This window comes from Olea europaea, chromosome 14 (genome assembly GCF_002742605.1).
Source record: "Olea europaea var. sylvestris chromosome 14, O_europaea_v1, whole genome shotgun sequence".
Lineage (NCBI taxonomy): Eukaryota > Viridiplantae > Streptophyta > Magnoliopsida > Lamiales > Oleaceae > Olea > Olea europaea.
Genome location: NC_036250.1, coordinates 12,067,301 through 12,091,100, shown reverse-complemented (window position 1 = coordinate 12,091,100; position 23,800 = coordinate 12,067,301). Strand labels below are relative to the sequence as shown.

At 33.9% G+C, this 23,800-nt stretch overlaps 2 protein-coding genes and 1 long non-coding RNA gene across 3 annotated transcripts; 1 reads left to right on the top strand and 2 right to left on the bottom strand.

Moving 5' to 3' along the window:
* Positions 1-3,502: 3,502 nt before the first annotated feature.
* Positions 3,503-5,109, bottom strand: LOC111409528 (protein FAR-RED IMPAIRED RESPONSE 1-like). The gene is made up of 6 exons (XM_023039569.1): positions 4,991-5,109; positions 4,586-4,876; positions 4,415-4,481; positions 3,975-4,112; positions 3,657-3,791; positions 3,503-3,580 (listed from the first exon to the last, which is right to left on the bottom strand). Exons 1-6 carry the CDS (start codon positions 5,107-5,109, stop codon positions 3,503-3,505), a joined length of 828 nt encoding a protein of 275 aa, XP_022895337.1.
* A 6,530-nt stretch (positions 5,110-11,639) lies between these two features.
* On the bottom strand, positions 11,640-13,484 carry LOC111409527 (protein FAR1-RELATED SEQUENCE 5-like). Its single transcript, XM_023039568.1, has 3 exons — positions 13,428-13,484; positions 12,056-12,233; positions 11,640-11,953 (listed from the first exon to the last, which is right to left on the bottom strand). Exons 1-3 carry the CDS (start codon positions 13,482-13,484, stop codon positions 11,640-11,642), a joined length of 549 nt encoding a protein of 182 aa, XP_022895336.1.
* A 163-nt stretch (positions 13,485-13,647) lies between these two features.
* On the top strand, positions 13,648-17,907 carry LOC111409190. Its single transcript, XR_002705455.1, has 3 exons — positions 13,648-13,913; positions 14,074-16,782; positions 17,580-17,907. It is a non-coding gene; the product is annotated as an uncharacterized LOC111409190 (long non-coding RNA).
* The last annotated feature ends 5,893 nt before the right edge of the window (positions 17,908-23,800 follow it).

Genomic DNA, 23,800 nt, shown 5'->3' with positions numbered 1-23,800 from the left:
TCCTTTCAATTGTACAGATTTGAATCGATGGGGTTGGCTGGGCCTACAGTTGTCGACTATTTTCACTTAAATTTGAATTGTAGATGGATTGTGGGATGGATTTAAGGTGAAAGTGGAAGTGATGGTGGTGATGATTGTTATTGTGGATTTGACGTGCATGTAGTATTTATGGTTGTGAATTTGAGTTGGTGGTGGTGCATTGGAGGTCATGGTGATGACGGTTGGTGGTGGTGAATTGTGATCTGGTCTGCAATGTGTGTGGATTTGTTTGTGGTAACCCTCTATGATTAAGTCTGGGTTAATTGTGATCGATTATGACCAAGTTTGTGTTAAATGTGATCGGTTGTGATTATATATGACCAAATTAATGGTGAATTGATCACATACCGTCACAATTAAGACAAATTTGGTTATAGATAGTCACAATAAAGACAAATTTGATCATAGTTGATCGCGGATGATATAAGTCTAGTCTCAAACAATAACAACTTAAACAAACATGGTCACGAATAATAACAACTCGCACAAACCTTGTTACCAATAATCACTATTAAACACAATTTGGTCACAGTGGTGAAAATACAAATAAAGTGGTGGTATCAAGTAAAATTAGTACTTCTGGGCTCAATGGTCGAGAAATGAAATGGAGTTTTTGCGGGCTTCTAATATGAGAAATGAAATTAAGGTACCAGTGAAAAAGTTATTAATGAGTTGAATGTAGGGGTTGTGCCTTTGGAAATATTAAATGATTGTGCTACATGTACATTATGATATTCATAATGGACAAATGACATAACATCATTGAAGAGTTGAAAAATAGTTTTTTTTAACACTCTAATTATGAAATTCTACATGTACATATACATGTAGAATTATCCAATATTAAAATGGGAGAAATTTGAGGAAAAGTGAGTTGAATAATCAATCTTAAAACAATGCTACTACTCAGATAGACTCATGAACAGGTTAGAAAACAAACTGACGTGGAAAATGGTTTTTGACTGAAAAAAATTGAAAAATAAACAAAAGATGATAAATAATTCTCACCAAAAAACAATTCTCTATCTCTTTCTTCGCAAACCAGAACAGAACCCTAATCCCCAAATTTATCTCTCTCACCATGAACCAAAACAGAACTCCAATCCCCAAATCTATCTTCCCAAATTCGAAACCCTAAGCAAAAGTTTTTATCTCCAGCCACAATTTCAAGTAGTGTAATGTAAGGGTTTTCGATCACTGTCAAACCCCTCACCGTCGTCGGTCGTAGTTACCGTCGAAGGGTCCATCACGTTGCATCTTTGTGAATGATTTCGCCGCCGCACGTCATACCATTTTTCGCCGTCAGCAAACCATCAGACCTCACAAACAAGTAGAATGATTTGTATTTCATCATTTTTCATTTTTCAGCTTTGCTCAGGTATAATGTTTTGTATTTTATAAGTTCTTGCTTACGGGAAGATGTACGTCGAATGGGGTAAATGGGGTTGATAGGATTGGAGGAGTATATGTGAAATGAAATGAATTGGGGACTCGTAAGATCAAAACTCGACGTGTTTTGTGAAAATTGATAGTGTTTTCTGAAAATTGCAACTTTCATGATACTACAGTAATTAATAGAAGGAAGAGTCATTCTTATCATTTCACTTGACAATCTCCTACGAATTGCACATTTTCATAGATTCAGTTTTCTGCAGAAGATTTTCGTTGTCAACCCCTGTTTTGTGGTTAATTCACTAGTTTTCTTTGTATTGAGAAGTTGCCCTGCAACTTTTGGTAATCATTGTTATGGTCAGTATATTTGTGACCATGTTGTGTTGACACAGTACATATCATTGTTGTGTATCGTTGTTACTAACTTCACCTTCGTTGTTGGTGGTTGATTCCCATCTAAGAATGCCTGGAAGAAACTCTGGAATATTTCACAGTTGTAGTGCTAAAGATCACTTCTTTGTCGATTGTAAAAAGAAATGTCAGTGCACAAGATGTCAACAAGGATTAGAGAAATGTCTTGTGGTGGAGAAGGAGAATAAGAACAAAGGGAAATTATTCGTTTACCGTAGTAATAACTGCGATTTTTGGGAGTGGGTTGTCAAACAAGACTCCAGCGAACCATCTGGACATAGTAGTGCAAACTTGATTAACCATGTGAAGAACGAAACAGTTGAATACTTGTCCCATACTTTTCAATCTTCAGTTCAAATAAGCGACAAAGAAGACCTCCAAATTTCGGTAGACGTGAGGATTCAGGTAGAAAAAGCTAGCGTGGAAGGCAATGCAAAAGGAAAACGACTAGTTTGATTACTAGATAGTGATGGAATGAGTAACATGAGATAGATTTGTACGTATGTGACTCCTATGGACGTAAAAACATGATGTAATGTTATTTCCTGTTTGTATATTGCGATTGTATTTTGATGTTGTAGCTGGGATTTTGCTGTTTAGGTTCAACATGTTGGCCTTTCATTTTGATATTTCAGAAGTCATTATTGTCTTTTCTAGTCATATGTTTTCATTTGAACATTAGATGCTGGCTTAACAGATATAAGAAGCTATAAACAACAATGAACGCCATTTGCATGATTTTCTGTTATAATGGAAGTTGACCAAATGAATTAAAGAACAATTCAACATTCATCTTGAACAAATTAGCATACATTTTCCATAACTATTAGAGTTCTCTTGTAAAATTCAGCATACATCTAACCCAATGAATTAAAAGAAAAGCTAATAAAAAATGTTCCACAACCACAAGAGTTATGTTGTACAAATTCAGCATACATCTAACCAAGTAAAAAGGCAGAGATCTTTGTTCCAAACAACCAACTAAATTAAAAGAGAAGTTACAACAAGGGAAAACATATGAAAAAGGCAGAGATCTTTATTCCCAGCAACATGACCAATTCTTGCTTGCCATCAACCTTGATGCCTGCATAAATTGAGTTATTAATTTGTGAGTAAAGATGAATATTTGATAGTTCTTGCTAAAACTACAAAATGTGTTGTGTAAGATATATGACAAAAACACATGTAAACAATTGTTTTGAGATATCGTAACACTTCTATAAATGGATACTTCCCTTCAAAACTCGCTACTTTCCTGAAAATATTATCAACTTTCAGTTTAGTTCAACAAGAAAGAGACAATGCCTAAGAAAATAAGTTCAGAATTGTGCTTGATCTACATCCCACTCAAATGCCTCCACCTTCGTCGGGTAAGCTTGGAGAGTAAAACGGCATACTTTGAACTAGATTAAAATACGTTGTCAATGTTAAACAAGGCAATCATGAGAAAATGAATTTACAATTCACATCAAAGACATAACTTCATATCTTGTGAATTATACATAACGTTTGCAGACGATGGAGGTATCAAATTTGCAAATGGTACGTACTGTGAAAGGGAGAACGACATGGGAATCGAATATTGTGAAAGGAAGAATGACATCAGCATGGAATTGGAAAAATATGGAACGGCGTTAGCATGGAGTTGTGCTTGATGAGGCTAGACGTTGAATCCTCCATCAAGCATACTAGTGTTGCTCATTGTCAATCTCTTACAGGTGGCTGACTTCAAACCTGACTGCATGTGCAACAAAGTTACTCTTAATTTTAATTCGAAACAACTGAGCAGCTTGGAATCAAAGAATCAAGCATACTTTCGCTTTATTCGATGCAGCCTCCAATGGGCTTTTTCTTCTGAGCTTCTTTGGCGCTCCCTTTCTTAGAGTCAACATCAGATCCAATATGCTAACACTTGTACTATTTGCTAAATCAGTGCACTGATTGAGGACCTGAACAGTGTTTTGCGCTCGAAATTACTTTTGATGCTCGATTTTGTTGACGTAAGCTCTTTGCATTGACATATTATCCATCTATTATTGCACGTGAACGCATTTCATCATTTGCAGCAAGTTTGCCAGCTACGCAAAACCATTAGACATCTCTTCATATTTCATTTGTACTGGAGTACTAACCAACCCATCGTAGTTTATTGCAACCTTCATGTGTGCTCTACGGACATCTTTTCTCCATCTTCGCCATATGTACTTTTCTGGAATATGCGTGATGTTAATCCATGCCAGCACTATGATCGCATGTCTGCAAAGTATGCCCTGAAACTCGAACAAGTGACAGGTACAATAATTTCACATTTATCTTTCTCATAAGACACGATTTACGACTTTTTCCTCCAATGGCCCTCACACATAATAGTCTACCGTACTTCGTATGTCGTTTCGAAGATATCTTCTGAAGTGGACAGGATGTCACAATACACTTCCTGTGAATTTGGCTTGAACTTATGAAATTTTGAGATGGTGTAAACTGATTGATACTGTAACTCCATTTCAAATTGTGTTGCACAAGGTACTATCTACGAGAATGACTTAAAATCAGCTTGAAATTCTTTTTCAACCTTATTCCTAAGAGCGCGTTCATACTGTTCGACGAACTGCTTCAACGAGGTTTTTGAATGCACGCAGCTGTGAAGAATGCATTTACACTTTCACTTCTTTGTGTAGTTGATATACCCACCTAGAAATTGGTTTTGAAGAAGCAAGGAAACCAACGCCTTTTGTTCTCATACAATCCAGATAACCAATCATTATTATGCAAGTCATACATGTCAATCATTGTATTCCAATCGTCTTTGAATTCCTTAGTAAACTGTGAATCATACACCAAACCATATATAGCCCCAAATTTGGAACCTTTATCCACGCAATAGCCAAATTTCTCTGGAAACTTCTTCAAAATGTGCCACAAACACCATTTATTCTTTGTATTAGGAAAAATAATCTGAATTGCATGCATTGCCCTATCTTGATGGGTAATTATACCTTGTGGAGCATGATAATACATGCATTGAAGCCATGTCCTAAATAATCATATAAAAGTATCCGTGTCTTCGTTGGATACCAAATCACAGTCAAGCAGTGTTGATTGTCCATAATGATTTACTCCGAAAAAAGGGGCGAACGACATGTCTTACTTGTTAGTGAGATAAGTGGCATCAAATGTAACGACATTACCGAACTTCTTGTATGCTTGCCTACACCGATTATCTACCCAAAATACATTTCTGAGTCGCGACTTGTCGTCCAAATCCATACTAAAGTAAAATTCAGGGCTCTATGCTTGCATTTTCGAAAAGTAGATTTGAATTGCTACAGCATCTCCTTCTCCAAGTTTTAAGCGCTTTACTTTCTCTATGTAGTTATGACAGTTTTTTCAATACATGTCATGTTCTCATATCCACATACTTCTACAACTGCAGAGTTGTAACTTTTATGCAATGAGATTCCTACTAAATCATTCACTTGAAGCTTCCATTTCATATGTGCACCCAAGTGTCCGTTGCATCGATATAACCTGGATTTAGAAGGACTTGTTTTATGATTATGGTCGATGTTTACCGCAATAATTCTCCAATTTCCAAAAGTATCAGAGGATGAAGATATCCTGGCCTTACAACCCATTTTAACTGTTGGTTGCAGCTTTGAAGAACCGCTATTATTATTGATTATTCGGCCTTCGCGACTACATGTCAATGTCACATATCTTACAACTTTATCGTACCCTTTTTTTGAATTCCTTTTCTTAATTAGAAAACCCACTGCATAAGCATATTTCTTGTAGAAATCATACATATCTACTTCACTTTTAAACAACATACCCACTTCAGGCACAATTACACCATCTCTGCCTGATGTTATACCTTCCACTACGTTCACGAACTCCAGCAACTTCTCATTATCAGATTGCACTAGAACATCGTCATGCTTGTCTTGCACATGCAAATTCATACTTTATTATGTTGTAAAAAAACAATGATCATGTTTAGTGAACATATACAACAACTATCCATTGTATGGTAGGAAATCAATTTATTTAACATTTACGGGATCAAATGAATTCTGCCAAATTTGGGATAGAATCAATACATAAGAAGAATTTCATGTTCACAAATTACAAGTTCAAAACAACGTTCACAAACTCTTCCTGAGTACTAAGTGCCTTCGAGGTTACAAATTCTCTCAAATCTCTGGGGCACTGATGCTTGTTAAACTACAAACTATGTTATTTATCTAATTAGTACTTTAAGACATCGAAATGATTTTAATGTGGAGTACACAAACACATCCTCAAACCCTCTAAATTCTAACAGTAGATGTAATGGTACTTTTTTTAGTTAAAGAACATATTTAAATGAATAACGCTACATTCAAATTTGTAAAAGTCGAAGATCTTCACTCGTACGATGTGGCTCTCCTTCCACGTTGTCGGAAGCAGCAAAATCGAAAGGAATTTCGTTCAAATATCTTCACTCGACCACAAAAAACAAGCTCCTGTACGTTGTCGGCGACTCAAGTGGAAAAGGAGAAACCCATTTTATGAAAGATATGGAAATGGCTGTGCAAATTAGGTAGAGAAGAACCATTACATAAATTTGGGCTTCGGTGCGACTCTCCTTCCACGTTGTTGGAAGTAGTAAGATTGACGGGAATATCGACCACAAAACCAAGGTCCTGTACGTTATCGGGTTCAATTTGGGGGACACTTTGACTCAGAAAGATATGGAAATGGATGTGTAAATTGGGCCGACAAAGACCACTAGAAAGAAAGATTTGGGCTTCCCTCCAAAAATTTAGCACACGTCATTCATTATTTTAAAAGCATGTATTCTACCCTGTTGGCAAGTCTGTATGAATAGCTTTATTCATCTTGCGTCGGTGAAAATGGCCAATAGCAACTGATTGTCTGGTTTTTATTTATAGAGGAAATTTGGATTTGGAGAGAAAAAGTATATGTTATTGAGAGAAATGATTTGTGGCGGGGAGAGAGAGAGAGAGAGAGAGAGTTGTATATTAAATGTTAAGTATATTATTATATGTTATTATATTGCATTTACTATATCATTTTTGAAATTGTTTTACAAGATTGTTAGTTATGAAATATGATTTTTATAATATAGTAGTTATATACTTTTCCCTATAAAAAACAAAAGCCCAATATTAAGTCCATGTTTGACAAGGATTAAATTTTAGAATTTAGTTTGAATCAAAGTCAACAATTAATTGTAGTAGTATATTTTATTGGACTCGCAACTTTTTAACGACATAATTCATTAATTTTGATCAAAATTTATGAAAAAACTGATTTTAATCCCTTTCGAATAGGGGCTATGGGCATGGATGGGGTGTTGTGGGGCGTGGTTAGGGAAGAAGATGATTAATTTAGTTATTTTTTCCTCTTTTCAGTGTCATTTGCATTTTCCTCATCTTTTCTTCTATATTTTAAAATCTATTTAATTCTAAACAAGGCCGTCATAGTTTTTTTAATACAAAAAATTTACTTTTTAACTGTGAACAATTTTCCATTGCAAGGATATTTTCTCACAAGCTTTACTAGGTTGAGAAGTTAAAATGTCACTTTCAAATGTTGGAGAACTGTATCCACATTGTTGGGGAGTCTAATCATAACTTTTCCTAATTTTTTTTTACGTGAAACTTGATATTATTTGTCCAAAAACAGTATCGTTTCAACAATCTGCCTAGAAAAACATGGAACACGAGAATGGCGCAACAGAAAATTGCCTTAAAATTTAATTAAGTATTGCTTCAAAAAAAATAAAAAAATCAACAAAGAAATGAATTTTTGCCAGTTTTATCAAAGCTTCAACTATAACAACAACAACAACAAAAAAAAAAAAAAAAAAAAAAAAAAAAAAAAAAATGAAAAGTATTGTGATCTTTTCAACCCAAAATTTGACTATTTGTTAGTCGAACTAACACTTTCTATGATATTATGAAACAATCTCACATCGTTTATAATTTGAGGCAAAACCTTGCTTTTAATGTTTGGGAAGCCATTTCCACTAGATCTGAGCATCGAGTAGGTCAAACTTGGTATTTCAATATTCAAAATCACACATTGCATTTCAAAAATTTCATAAATGGAACTTTTTAAGTCCACTTATTATCTAGCAGAGCATAAACACCAAATTATATATCCAAAACAAACCAATAAGAAACCAAGAATAGGTACCAGCAATTGTAAAATATAAAAATTATAAAAATTGAAAATTCGATTCCAGAGCTAGTTATCCATGATCCATGTTCAAGAACCAAAGGCCATCCTAGATTCGGTCGGTATTCGATTTCGGTTCCTAAATTTTGGAATTGAACTAGAGCCTCCCATTCTTGTTCGAAAGATTTGGTTCCTATTAAAATGCACATTCCTAATTTACACATCATCTGAAAGGTTGAGGAGTCCAACATTAATTTTTTCTTAATGTTTGTGACATTCATGACAACTTGGCGAGATATATAGCCCTCATTAATGTGCAAATGGCCTTTAACCTATGGTCTTCAGCAATTTTTGTCCCTAACGTCTTATTTTTGGGATGTCATCAATCGTGTAGATTTTATGTGCTCATATGGTCCTTTTAAATATATTCCACCCATTTGATATTTTAAAACCTCCCTTTTTGAATCAAAGTGGCTAAATAAAAATAAAACAAAAGAAGATAAAGGGGTTGTTTGAAAGCTTTTAAAAAAAATTTTAGGATGAAATATGTAATTGAAAAGTTGATAAAAGTTATAGATCATATAAAATGTGCAATTAAAATTAATTATTGACTTTAACTTTAAATTTTTTAGTTTTTTGAAACAAGCAAGGTGAATTTGAAAATCATGCTGAAAATTGAGTTCTCATGTTCATTTGATTTCTTGGCATCAACTTTAATACCAAAAATATTTTTTCATATGAGGCCCGAACTGTCCAAACATTAAGTTAAACAAGGAGACATTTTGACAAGTTTTCAAATTCAGTAACTTTCTTTATCCATTCACGAAACATTTTCAAATTTGCTTTTTAAGACTTTATTTTTCAGCAGAATTTTATTTAAAATAAACCTTTGAAATTCCATCAACTATAAAATAAAAGTGAAGAAAATTAAACACAAAAAAAATTGTTGAGAATTCAAATGGATATTCAACGAAGAATTAGAAAATTCTTCAATACAATGAATTTATATATGATGTTTGTTCTCTTTTATTGAGAATTGATCATTAACCATTACTAGCTAAAATAGAAACTGGATTCCCTATATTTCTGAAAGTTAATTAGGTTGATATATAAGGTGCCCTCGTCCTCCATGTTGACCATCTAGATATTATTTATATCTAATAGATATGATACATTTACTAGATGATTGTATTTAGTCACAACTTGAAGTTTGCGAAATTACTGCTTAAATTTTAAATAATGAGCATAATTTTCAAATTATACAATCAAGACGATATGTTTTGTTAATATTAATGAGCATAAATATCAACATTTTAATAAGTGTAAGTTGAAATATCAATAAATAATTTAACACTATTGCTTGTTAAATGTCTCCATTCAATTTCTTAATCATTACTATTGAGAACAAAATACTTCCCATTTTTGTTTAGGAATGCTATTTCGCATTATGTCACAATCAAGTTCACCATATTATAATTGACTTATGATCAGAGCCCAATATTTTCCATCTAATAATATCTGAAAGTTTAACATATCTATGGTTACTCAACTACACAGCATTGAGAAGAATATAAATGAAAGCCGAGAATACAAGTTCAGTTTAAACCCTTATAACACATCTTAAGCCACATCAGGTGGTATTTTGTAACGTAATTTGCTGACTATTAATTTGATTGAAATGTTTTCTCAGTATTAGAGGGAGAAATTAGTAGCTGAAAATAATACATAATGCATCATATTGTGCTATCTATATCCTCACACTTGACATTATGAAAGATAACTCATTTGTAAGATGCACTTACTGGCCTATAAGATGCTCCATCACGTAATCAGGTCGAAAAATGAAAAATTATTAACTACACAGCATTGAGAAGAATATAAATGAAAGCCGAGAATACAAGTTCAGTTTAAACCCTTATAACACATCTTAAGCCACATCGGGTGGTATTTTGTAACGTAATTTGCTGACTATTAATTTGATTGAAATGTTTTCTCAATATTAGAGGGAGAAATTAGTAGCTGAAAATAATACATAATGCATCATATTGTGCTATCTATATCCCCACACTTGACATTATGAAAGATAACTCATTTGTAAGATGCACTTACTGGCCTATAAGATGCTCCATCACGTAATCAGGTCGAAAAATGAAAAATTATTGGCATTATATAAATGATAAAATGAGCAAATAAGATAGATTGTCCTAATTAGAAAATGTATATTCTAAGAGAGTATATAAATATAACTAATTATAAAGCTAAAGAAGAGGTTCAAGTACTTAAAACATTTAAAGTGGAAATATCTCAATATTTTATGTCATTATGAAAGAGAAATAGAATCGAAAGGAAAAAGTTGTCGACAACATTTTGCACATGATATACTGTATCATATTATGAACTGAGAGAAATCGAAATAAATTCGTTGAATCATATCGATTGAAGAAATGATTGACTAAATAAAAGAAAACAATTTAGTAAACTTTACTATAGAAATTTGAAATTTTGGAACTGTAGTCCGAAAATCTAAAGATATATACTTATGTGGAAAAGGAAATGAGAAAAATAAAGTCTGCACAACTCTCAATATAATAAATTTCGCAAATTTCATGGTTGATGCAATCAAAAGTCTACATCTTATTATCCCGACGATGCATGAAAGTAAAAATAGAAGTGCATTAAAATTGTCCATGTTCTTTAACATTCTTGTTTCCATTGATCACTTGATTCATCCATTTTTGGGGCCCTGTAATAGTGATAATCAACAACTAGAAAATAAATCTAAGTGTTAAAGATGTGTGAATTGAAGCAATGTGCTATTAGTAAGTTATCACAAATATTCATATCCAATAACTTACATTAAAGTTGCAAAAACTAAACCATGGGGAATTTCATCATTTGGACCCACAGCCACAGGATTTGGAAAACAATAATCATATCATTAATAATGAAAATGATAAATCCTACTAAATGATATGTTAAAATGAAAAATACCTTCCAAGTAATTATGGACAATTTCGTTTATCGTATGATTGGCCACGAAGTCCACATCCATGACAAAATCTCTCTTTATTCACTGCTTTCTCTTTTCATTTTTTATTCTTTTTCCACACCCCTTTGCTCTTACTTGTGGTGGTTCATTGATGCTTATGTGCTCTTCCACGCTTGTTTGTCCGATGAAAACGTTTTCAATACCATTACCATTATTTTTTCACACCCCTTCGCTCTTGGTCTGTGATGATCATTTGGGGTGCAACCTTAGGCATAACATTCAACCAACAATTAAATAACCAAACGAATGATTCTACTGTCTCATCACTTAAAAAAGCACAGCCAAATACTATTGTTTGGCCATGATGATTGACTCCAGTCAATGGAACAAAAATCAACGCATATCTATTTGTGTTCTATGTAGTTTCGAAAATAACTACATTGTCGAAAAAGTTACATGCTTGTCTTGAGTAGGAATTAGCCCAAAAACACATAATCAATCTTTCTTCATTATCTCTATCATAATCAAAGTAAAAACCTAGATTTTTTTTCCTTTTTCTAATATAAAAAATTCAATCAACAACTCAGCATTAATTCCCTTCATTTCTTCTCTCAAATCTCTTTCATAGTTTCTGATATCTCGCTCGGTACATCCAATATTTTTGAGGACTCCCATATCCAATCTCCATCAAACTTATTTGTTGACTAGTCGATACATTTGCTTCAAAGAATTGTTTTGCCAAGGCTTTTTTGGCATTTGAAACATGCCTATGAGATCTTAATAGGGGAACTTTACTAGGTGTTGCGAGTGCATGATTATGAGATTCCACAAATCTACTAACGATCCAATTCGGAGATGATTTTGATTTAGTCATAGTTAATTTAGCCTTACAACTCACCCGAACGATTCCTCGATGTCTTTCACCAGTACATTCAACTACATATTTGAATTATTTTTGATATTTGTCATCTGTCACTCTTTCTTTGTAGCAAACAAATTGTTTCCAAATGTGTTCGTTTGTGCTAGGCCTCTTCTTACTGTTAGACAATTTAGCACTAAATCCAGCTTCTCTTGCATATTTGTTATACAATTCATATGCACCTTTAATTGTTTCAAACTCTTTCCCGACTTTGGGCTTATGTTCCTCGGTAACTTGTGGGGTGAATGTTTGAACTGAAGTCTTGTCTTCCATGGTAAATAAGATTACACATATAACCTACAAAATACAAAATTGATGTATTTTTTAGAACATTTTGATTAACTAAATGCATAAAATAATATAACCAAACGTCAATCCCGCAAATCTGTGAACATCTTAATAATTTATTACAATCACAAGCTACGTGACATTAGTGAACATGGCTGGGAAAAATGTACCAAGAAAAATCACATACAAGTGCAATAAAAGAGAACTTCCTCCCAGAGTTTCTACTACTTTCGTTTTCATGAAGGGACCATGGATAAATGTCATCCAAACTAACTTAGTTATCAAGTTTTCTTATTTCCATCTTGCATTGAATGAAACTTACCGATGGGAAATGAGAAGGAACTTGAATTTGCACTTCAACTGCCAAATTTGTAAAGATAATATGAGAAATGATAATGATTACTTTAATAAACATTCATAATTGAAATTATGAATGATGGACATGCCTGTATCAAAGAAGGATTATACACCAAAATAAATTAAATAACTGTAGAGCAAGATAAACATAGTCTAAAACGCATAAATGAATGAGTCAATTTTCATAGTAATCAACACAAGTTGAACCAATCTAACCAAACATTGTCTACATTCAAACAGTAAGGATGTCTTCGAAATAAATTACAGAAGATAAGAAGAAGAATTGGAGATAACCGTGTATGTAAGAGTATGTATTTAAGTGGGTCTCAAGATGTAACAATTGTTGTTAATTTAAATTTTGTTTTAATTAAGTATTGTCATTAATAGAGTAATTAGAAATATAATTTACTGATTGACGGATAACAATATGTATTGCCTTGTTTTTATTTAATTATTGACAGTAATAGGTTAATTTATAATTTTATTTAATGGACGGATAATTACTTAATTAGTTAGTTTTGCTTCTTCTTTTTTTTATTAATTATTGAAAGTAAAAGATTAATTTATAATTTTATTTAATGGTTGGATAACTACTTAATTAGTTAGTTCTGCCAACTGAGTACGGTGCTCAGGAGTATATATATACTCGTTATAGTCGTAAAAAACATTAATTCCTTTTACTCATTTTTGATATAGTGAATTTCTCCTTTTCAATCAGTGAATTTTTCTTGTCTAGAATTTTCACGTAAATGTGTGAGTTCTTGTTATTATTTTTCTATTGTAGATTTTTTGTTTTAGGTAACAATATATATGTATATGTACATATATATTTATTACATATCTAACCTTAAATAAAAAGGGCAATGAAGGGTCACTATAGATGCAATAGTAACCAAATCCCATTTTACTGTACAAATATGGTGTCATTTTGGTCAAAAGGTGTTGTCCACTTCAACAAAGCCCATCTTTCTCTTTCTTCCCATTTTCTTGCCCTACTATATAAAAAAATTCAATGAAAAGTTTACTGTACATGCAATAGTGATTAAATTCCCTTTCAAAATGATGCCTTTTTTATTTGCTTTCCTATTGTTGCTTTTCTCTTCTTAGACACGCAACCTTCTTCTTTGGTCTTTGTGCTCTCCATTCTTCAAATTTCCATCTGACACACGCAACATTTCTCTTCTTTCTTCGGCCTTTTCCAACTCTTTCTTTCTAGAACTTCTGTCTGTTGTTCAAAATTCTTCAGAAGAACCCAAAAAAATTGTGGAATATTGAGATTGATTCATGCAGAATTAGTATCCTCAAACCTTCATTTTCCTCTTTTTGTACATGGTTATTCTATTTCCTTTAGCCTTATTGGTTTTGTGTTCGAAATTATTCTCTTTGTCCGTGTTCCATGTTTTCTAAAACCTTCCCCAAAAAAGTGGAAAATTTACCTAGAAATTGGTGATCTTCCATATGTATCAACTAATTTTTTTTTTTTTGTGTATAGGGTTCCATTCTATTCTTAAGTTGGTGGAATCGAAGCCAGTAGTGGTGCCACTCCATCGAGTAAGATTTTTGAAATAAATTCGGTTTCTTAGTTGATTCTTGATGGTTTTGGGTACAAATCTTCCTTCTTCATTTTCTAATTGACTCTTCTTTTTGTTGTTAAGATCTATTTTGCCTGAAGTGTTTCCTTTTTTTGGGTTGAAGATTTATTTCTTTTGAATTTTTAGGTTTTTTTTTAGTTGATTGTTTATAATGAGTTGTTTGTAAATTTGTAATAGGTTGTTGGTTGTTGATTTCTGTTTGTTTAGGGTATCAACGCTTAAAACATGTTTATCATGCAACATAATACATGAAGGTGACTACCAAATTGTTATGGGCACACTTCTGGTAACGAAAATGTGTAAAAAATTTAATGTACTAAAACCCATAAAAAAGTATGCACTGGAAAAGAACTTTTACCAAAGAATTCCTATCTTAATAAATCTAATCAGCATAACCAATCATGTCAAATGCTTGCTGAATAGCTATATGAGGAAGATTTCTACTCAATGGTAATCTCCAAGTTAATGAGGTAGGACCAGATAAAGTCCATGTAAATCAAAGTGCCAATGTTCATTTTGTAACGATCAACACTTCTTCTGCATTTATTTATGGACATTTTCAACATCATGGTATTTCTACATAACTCTTTGATTATCAATTTGAAGTTCAATTTTTTTATTGATTCATTGTTTACTTTTGTAATTCCTCTCTTCTATTGCCTTTTAATTTAAATGCTTATTCGTCTGCTTATGTTTGCTGCGTGGATGCTTATTTCTAACTTTTTCCTTTAGTTGGGGAGTATACATTGTTATAACTATATTCTTGATTTTCTGTTCTATATCTTGTTTTGACTTCTGGTTCCTACATTTATTTTGCTTTGAAACATTTCAATAAAAGCGCTGCTACCCATACAGGGGTCTATTTTATAGACCCTTGCTAGACCCTCACACTTGCGGGCCCCAATGTATTTTTTTTAATATGTGGGACCGACCCCTATAATGAGGAGTCAGTAAGACCCCTGTGAAGCTTAGCTCTGTACACAGAGCTTGAATGTTTCAAGAATTATGATATTCGTGTAAATTTTTTGACTTACCTTAGCATAGTGTTCTAAAGTTACCAGCTAAAACCTTTGATGGGATTAATCAGCCAATAGAAGCTTGAAAAATCTTGTATCTATAGTTATTGGTTTTTATTTTTGGACTTCAGCCATTTCCATTTTGTTCACAAGCTTGTATTATACTTATGGACTCTACAATTTTTTTACCTTGGGATATTGTCCTGGTTTTGGAAGGTAATTACTTTTGCGTTTTTGGCAAGAACTCTCTCTTGACTTCTCATTGTCTTCTGTGACTGCACAAGCCAGGAAAAATTTTCCTACATTTTAGTCTCAATGCAGAAAATGAAATGTTGCACACACTTTCATTTTTAGCAGGCATTATGAAGATGGAATTCTTTGTGGCTCACCCAATTTCTACAAGTAGGTTGGCTCATTCCATATTGTGCGTTCTTCCTTTGCTTAATTTTCTAATATTTAAATGTATGATTTTTCATCTTTGGTACTTTATTTTATTCTTTTTTCATGTCACTTATGTTGGAGAATTGGATTTTAATGAGATCACTGTTTCTCTTTGATTTCAATGGTGTTCGGTATTTACAATAGATTTAATTGTTTGTTTTTTCAATGGGTTCATGTGTTGTTGAAGGAGATAAGCACTAAATTATTTAAGAAATTCTCGTCGTCTCGTAGGTAACTATTGTTTTTCTTCACTATTTTTGGGTATAATTACTTTATTTCTTTGTGATATTACAAGAAAAAGTTGTGTATGTTTAGTGGAGGTCCAATTCATTAAATTTGTGAGAAGTTTTTGTAACTTTTTTTTAGTTATGATTTATATTATTTGACATGTATCATAATACACTGAGCTTTAATGATGGTTTAGTTTAGTTTCGTTTCTTTATAATTTTTGTTATTTCTTTATTTAGGGTTTGATCATCAGATATTTAAGAGTTTCCTTTTTCTTTTCTTTTTTTGTAATGGATGGAGTTTGCAATTGATCAGTTGGTGTGATTGTTTGGATGTTTATACTTCACTGGATTTTGTAGTTCTTATTTTTGTGATTTGTGATAATTTTTGTTAGAAAGATTTTTGATGATTTTTAAAATCTTTGTTTGGCATGAGTTCGTTTGGGCAACTTAACATCTTTATTTAATAGTTGATCATAGTGAAATTTGGAACATGTGCCCTATAATGGGAAGGATAAAGAACTGATTTTAACAATTTGAATTACGATTGGATCTTTATGGGCCTAACGAAATTTTTTAAGTTCCATACTAAAATATATATCTATGTTTTTAAATAGAACTATTATGAGACTTTATTTCAGAGCTAGGAACTAGATTGTTGTGTAGAAAGACGAAGAACGAAGAAGATATATAATTTAAATATGCCTATTTGGTTGAATGAGGTGATTCAAGTCAATTAGTGTATATATTGTATCTAGATTGTATGTATTTCTGTTACATAACTTTTTTTTTTTGTAACTTTCAGTTCACATTCAAGTAGTTTTGTTCTTTTTAGATGAACTTTTAGGTTTTGAGAAAGCCTGGAACGAAAAAGCTAGACAACATCCTGACTGGAGTAAAGGATTTAATATGCAAGGTATTATGGGTAAGCAACATTTAACTTTTCGAAGATTGGATATATTGTTTTAAGGGCGGGTCCCTCTGTTAGATTATATAAATCTTAATAAAGTCGGCTTTTTCAAATATACGTCCTACTTTATTTAGTGACAATCATTACTTTTTTCTATCTACATTTACATATTGTTTGTGTAGGCATATTTGCATCTGTCTGCTTTGACGTTCAATAATTTGAACAAAAAAGCATTTGGCGACTCACCTTATAGAAAAGACAAATTGAGGTCAATAGTACTTGTTATATTGTTGTTGCTACACTTGTGTGTAAAATTTTATTTTTCTTTGAGGATGACATAATCCCCATAACAACAATGGTGGCAACTTAATTAAATTTTTTAGATTGAGCAGGTGAATAATTTTACTTCATGAATTATACAGTTCATACCAATGATAATTTCTTTCACGCCAGTTCCTTGAACTTAGAAGTGTACTAAAGATACGAGAATAATTGAATTAGAATGATCTTCATTTTTGTAGATGCATTGGTCTAGCTTTTTCCCTCCGATTTATGCTATTTGTGTATCAGTCTTCATCGCATGTGCTAAATTATTTCTACCTTGTTACAATTCTAATTGTATTAATAGAATTTTTTTTTTGTCTAGAATCCTCTTTTCTGCAAAATAAATTTGTTCGGCCTTCATAAATCTCACAAATTGTTAACTAAAATACTCATTTTACGTAGTACTATATGTTGCTGTATTAATTCCCTGTCTTCCTCTTCCTTTTTCTCTAATCTATTCACAATCTTCTCACGTGTTATCTCTATAGTGGTATAGGCCAAAACATAGAAGCATTCGACGATGTTTTATGTGGGTAAGGAATAGATGGTGGTGGTCTATAGTTTGAAGAGCCTCTTGGGTTATTTGGACGCTAAAGTCGGAGTATCTTCTATCTATTTTCCAAACATAATCTTCAAGTTGAACTCAATCATATGGACGTGTCAACTATACTAGGAAAATAGTTAATGTAACCCCATTCATTTCTTATTCACATATATTTTTTTATCAATCTAGGTGTGATAGAATGCTGTTGTGAGATTGTAAAAGCCGTTAACATGTTGCCAAATTTTTCTTGCATCGTGGGGAAATTGATATAAACGTCTTATCTTTTCTTTGCAATCTTTTGTATATTTTCAGCATCTCTTCTTCTCTACAACTTGGTATTTTCATTTGATTATATAAATTTTAACCAATGTTCTTAAATGTTGACAGCCCTGATTTCTTCAAAAACATTCCAAAAAACTATCATTCATACGCTAATAAAAATATGATAAATACAAAACTCGTACAAAGCACGTGACAGCAACTAGTATTATTATACACACAAGTGGAATGCACATGAAAGTCTGAAGTCCTCTCTCTTGCAACCCTCCACACCGGGAAAGAGAAGGTGGGAACGGTCTGAGAGCTAAATTTACGACATTAAATTACTTGAACCTTCCTAAGGTTTATGAAAATAACATATATATCTCTCCTCATTTGTTTTTGTTGACTCGTTAAGTATCATATTTGTTAAAAAAAATATTGAATATTTTATGTTATTATGAAAAAGAAACTGAATCGAAAGGAAAAAGTTGTCGACAATATTTTGAACATGATATACTTTATCATATCAATTGAAGAAATGATTTACTGAATAAAAGTAAGCAATCTAGTAAACTTTACTATAGAAACTTGAAATTTTGGGAACTGTAGTCCAAAAATCTAAAGATATATACTTATACAAAAAGTAAGTGAGAAAAATAAACTCTGCACGACTCTCAATATAATAAATTTAGCAAAAATCATGGTTGATGCAATTGGAAGTCTACATCTTATTATCCCGACGATGCATGAAATGCGAAATGCAATTATAGTTAACTCAACTATCATAACTATTAACGTTATCCATGAAGGATTTGTTAGGCAATTTTGTTGTCAAACGACCTTCCCGGGCGATGATGTAACCTCGGTTGTTTATTATCAATCGGCCTCGGCCTAATGATTGATTAGTATATCGACACAATTATCGATACAACACAATCCACTTTATTATGGACCGTTCGAAGCAACCTATTTTTATAGTGTTGCTCACGGTTCCCGCACCATCCCTTGGAAGGCTATATTATTATTGTTGAAGCCCACTTAATTGAGTCGAGCCTCGTTTGTTGGTCCACCACTTAACCCTAATTGTAACTTACCTATTTGGACACTTTACTTGGCATATAATCCCTCTCTTGTCTCGGCCTCCATAGAGTGAAATTTTCTTTTCTCTTTGTGAGTCTCTCTCTCTCGGCCTCTCCCTTTCCCCTCACTGTGACCTTAGTGGTTAACCTATTGTGGGCATATAATTGTGTTTCTCCTTTCCCAATTGATAGCAACCGGAGTGGGGGCGGCAAGGGTGGTGCTGGAGTTGTCTCAAGGTGTTGGTGTCGATGTTGTGGTAAACTGAGCCCGGTTTTGCACGTGGTGGCGGTGGAATTCATCCCTACATCTGGTATCAGAGCAGTAGCAGCTTTCCCGGCCTGAAAATAAAAAAAAATCGACGGCAGTCGCGAGTTTGGGTGAAAAAACCGTGGCTGCAACCCTTATTTCCGGCCAATCTAGTCACTTTTCGACGAAATCGATCCCATATTCGGGATCAGCAGGCTAAGGCGCTCCCTCGTGGGTGGCGCATGGCGACGGCGGTGCGTGGCGGCGATTCCGAGCGAACTTCCTTCGGGCAGTTTGCATATTTTAATCCCCTGAACGCATTGACACTGTTTATTTTCTGTTTCAGGTTATACAGAAAAAGTTGGACAATTTTGCCCCCGGTGGATCGACAGTTGAATCTGCATATATCTACTGAATTACTCTAGGCCAAGATTGCGGCCCTAAAGTAGTAGATTCGCATCTCTCTCTATTATAATCCAACAAAAGGTTTCAAAAGCCATTGAAGGCAATTTTTCAACTGATTTTTCACAAGAACAAAGAGAAGAAGCCGATGAGCTTGCTTATATCTCAATTATCTTACACTTGTCTGACGCCGTTTTAAGAAAGGTGGGTAAATTAAAAAACACTAAAGAACTTTGGAAGAAATTAGAAGACTTGTATTTGCTTAAGTCTACACCTAATAAACTTTACCTGCTTGAACGTTTTTTCAGTTTCAAAATGGATCCCTCAAAGGATCTTGATGATAATCTAGACGTGTTTAACAAATTGGTGCAAGACATAGTTAATTGTGATGAGACTGTGTCCGAAACTTATAAAGCTATAATTTTGTTAAATGCAATCCCTGATTCCTATAAGAAAGTTAAGAACGCCATTAAGTATGGTAGAGACACGTTAACACCTGAAATTGTCATAGATTCCCTTAGAAGTAAAGAAATGAAAATTAGGGCTGAAAAACATGATAAAAGGAATGGTGAGGTACATATGATGCGGGGTAGAACTCAATTTAGACAAAATAGTCATGAGGGATATCAAACTAGTGGTGAGTCAAGTGGTAATGGATGGAAAAAGAAGAGCAAAGGTAGGTCTAGATCAAAATCTAGGACTAAGGCGAGAAAATGTTATGGTTGTGGAAACACAGGGCATTTTATAAAAGATTGCCATAAGGAGAAGGGTAAGCTAAAAGTTAAGGAGAGAGATGAGGTAAATGTGTTAGCATCTACTTCTGATATAAATAGTGGTGAGGTCGATATGATTACAAGTCCAGTTGCATACACGTCAAGGGACTTAAGCTACTTAATGAAAAGGGTGCTTTTGGTAATGACTGTGTGTCAGATTTGCCATTTTGTGATCATTGTGTGCTTGGTAAGCATCACAAAACTTCTTTCTCCACGAGTGTTAATAGAGCTAAAGGCATGCTCGAATATGTGCACTCTGATCTTTGGGGTCTTGCCAGTAACCCCACATCGGGTGATAATAGGTATTTCTTGTCTATTATTGATGACTACACTAGGAAGGTGTGGGTCTATCTTTTGAAGGATAAATCTGAGACCTTCGATAGTTTTAATAATTGGAAGAGACAAGTGGAAAACCAAACTGACAAGAAAATCAAATTTTTAAAGACAGATAATGGCCTAGAATTTTGCAATAAAGAATTTGATAGTATGTGTAAAGAAAGCGGCATAACTAGACATAAGACCGTTCTCTACACCCCTCAGCAAAATGGGGTAGCAGAAAGGATGAATAGAATCATACTTGATATAGCAGAAAGGATGAATAGAACCATACTTGATAAAGTACGTTGCATGATGATCAGTTTGGGTGTTCCCAAGTCATTTTGGGGTGAGGCTGTTATGACCGCTTGTTATTTGATTAATCTGACTCCTTCTGTTGCATTGAATGGTGACACTCCGCATGAGAGATGGTCGGGTAAACTGAGTGATTACTCGATACTTAGAACTTTTGGCTGTACAGCTTTTTCTCATCAAAGTGAGGGTAAGCTGGAACCTAAAGCTAGAAAGTGTGTTTTCTTAGGATACCCCGAGGGTGTTAAGGGTTATAGGTTATGGGATAGAAGCCAAAAAGGAGTTAAAATCATCATAAGTAGAGATGTCACGTTTAACGAAAATGAGATGCCGTGTATTAAAGGGAAAACTGAACCTGAGAGTGAAGTAGAATCAGGTGAAGAGAGAGACCAGTTTAAGGTGGAGTTAGGAAAACTCAGTCCACCTGCCCCTACTGTCTCAAATGAGGTGGAGACTCAAACTCAGGAACCCGAAGTGGAGAATAGTAATGAAATAGTGACAGAAGAACACTATGAGGAAGAGAATTCCTTAGCTAACTATAACTTAGTTAGAGATAGAGAGAGGAGACAGTCGAGAGAACCTAGAAGGTTTGGTTCTGAATCTGAATTAGCTTTTGCCCAGGCTAGTTATGAAGAACTAGCTGATAAAGAGCCAAAGACTTTTGAAGAAGCAATAGGCAGTGATCAATCTAATGAATGGCTTAAGGCAATGAAAGAAGAGATGAGTTCTCTAGAAAAGAATCATACTTGGGAGCTAGTACCTAGGCCTAAGAATAAATCAATTGTTGATTGCAAATGGGTTTTTAAGGTTAAGGAAGGAACTAGCAGTTTGGAACCCCTAAGGTTTAAAGTTAGGTTAGTGGCTAAAGGCTACACACAGAAGGAGGGCGTTGATTATAATGAAATTTTCTCACCAATTGTTAAGTTCACCACTATTAGGGTCATGCTCGCATTAGTTGCACAATTTGACTGGGAACTTGAACAACTTGACGTAAAAACTGCTTTCTTACATGATGAGCTTGATGAACAAATTTTCATGAATCAACCTAAAGGTTTTAAAGATAAGTCAAAATCTGATTATGTATGTTTTCTGAGAAGATCCTTGTATGGGTTAAAACAATCTCCTAGACAGTGGTACAAGAGATTTAATTCCTTTGTACTCACTATAGGGTTTCAAAGAAGTAAATTTGATCACTGCCTGTACTTTCACCACAATGAGACTGATGATAATTATCTATTTTTGTTGCTCTATGTGGACGACATGCTTTTGATTGGATCATCCTCTAAGTGGATAAATAACATAAAAACAAAACTAAGTGGTGAATTTGACATGAAAGACCTAGGTAAGGTTAAGAGAATCTTAGGTATTGAAATCGAAAGAGATAGGTCAAATTCTGTTTTATTTTTGCATCAGTCTCCATACATATCCAAAGTATTGAAGAAGTTCAATATGAGTGAATGCAAACCTGTCACGTTGCCCCTTGCTAATCATTTTGTTTTATCTAAGGAACAATCTCCCTGCAATAAGCGTGAAGTTGAATACATGAGTAGAGTACCTTACTCAAATGTAATTGGTTCCATAATGTATTTGATGGTTTGCGCTAGACTTGATTTAGGTTTTGCTGTTAGTACTCTCAGTAAATATATGGCTAATCCGGGACCTGAACATTGGGAAGCGCTAAAGTGGCTGTTAAAGTACTTGAAGGGTACTAGTAACGTAGGCTTAAAATTTAGTGCTAATAAAGAAGGCATAAAATTAAAGGGTTTTGTAGATATTGACTATGCGGGAGATAGGGATGGTAGGAAATCTACTTCATCTTACGTGTTTACCTTATCTAATTCATGTGTAAGTTGGAAATCACAGTTACAACATATTGTTGCACTATCCACTACAGAATCAGAATATATTGCTACCACTGAAGCTATTAAAGAAGCTCTATGGCTTAGAGGTCTACTTCATGAACTGTGTGTCCTGAATGATTATGTGGTAGTGTATTCTGATAGTCAGTCATCTATACATTTATGCAAAAATCCTGTTTTTCACGAGCGCACTAAACACATTGATGTTAGACTCCACTTCATTAGAGATATAGTATCTCAAGAGGTGGTAAGACTTACAACACATCTGATATGGGGACGAAGGTACTGTCATTGGCAAAGTTTAGGAGTTGCAAGGAACTTCTAAACATTGGTACAGGTAAATGATTTCCAATTTTATTGTTTTTCTATTAAAGGTGTCACTAATGGGAGATAATTTTCTTTGTAGTTCCTTTGACACTAAGGTGGAGGTTGTTAGGCAATTTTGTTGTCAAAAGACCTCCCCGGGCGATGATGTAACCTCGGTTGTTTATTATCAATCGGCCTCGGCCTAATGATTGATTAGTACATCGACACAATTATCGATATAACACAATCCACTTTATTATGGACCGTTCGAAGCAACCTATTTTTATAGTGTTGCTCACGGTTCCCGCACCATCCCTTGGAAGGCTATATTATTATTGTTGAAGCCCACTTAATTGAGTCGGGTCTCGTTTGTTGGTCCACCACTTAACCCTAATTGTAACTTACCTGTTTGGACACTTTACTTGGCATATAATCCCTCTCTTGTCTCGGCCTCCATAGAGTGAAATTTTCTTTTCTCTTTGTGAGTCTCTCTCTCTCGGCCTCTCCCTTCCCCCTCACTGTGACCTTAGTGGTTAACCTATTGTGGGCATATTATTGTGTTTCTCCTTCTCCAATTGATAGCAACCGGAGTGGGGGCGGCAAGGGTGGTG

Bases quoted from the DNA above. Each gene is read 5' to 3' on its own strand.
- LOC111409527 (XM_023039568.1), bottom strand. From the start codon at position 13,484: ATGGGATTTGGTTACTATTGCATCTATAGTGACCCTTCATTGCCCTTT. The intron at 12,234-13,427 runs GTTAGATATGTA...TGTATTTTGTAG, and splicing joins CATTGCCCTTTTTATTTAAG to GTTATATGTGTAATCTTATT. The intron at 11,954-12,055 runs GTAAGAAGAGGC...TCAAATATGTAG, and splicing joins TAGTGCTAAATTGTCTAACA to TTGAATGTACTGGTGAAAGA.
- LOC111409528 (XM_023039569.1), bottom strand. From the start codon at position 5,109: ATGGATTTGGACGACAAGTCGCGACTCAGAAATGTATTTTGGGTAGAT. The intron at 4,113-4,414 runs GTTGAAAAAGAA...TTCGAGTTTCAG, and splicing joins AACGCGCTCTTAGGAATAAG to GGCATACTTTGCAGACATGC. The intron at 3,792-3,974 runs GTTAGTACTCCA...AACACTGTTCAG, and splicing joins CAATAAACTACGATGGGTTG to GTCCTCAATCAGTGCACTGA.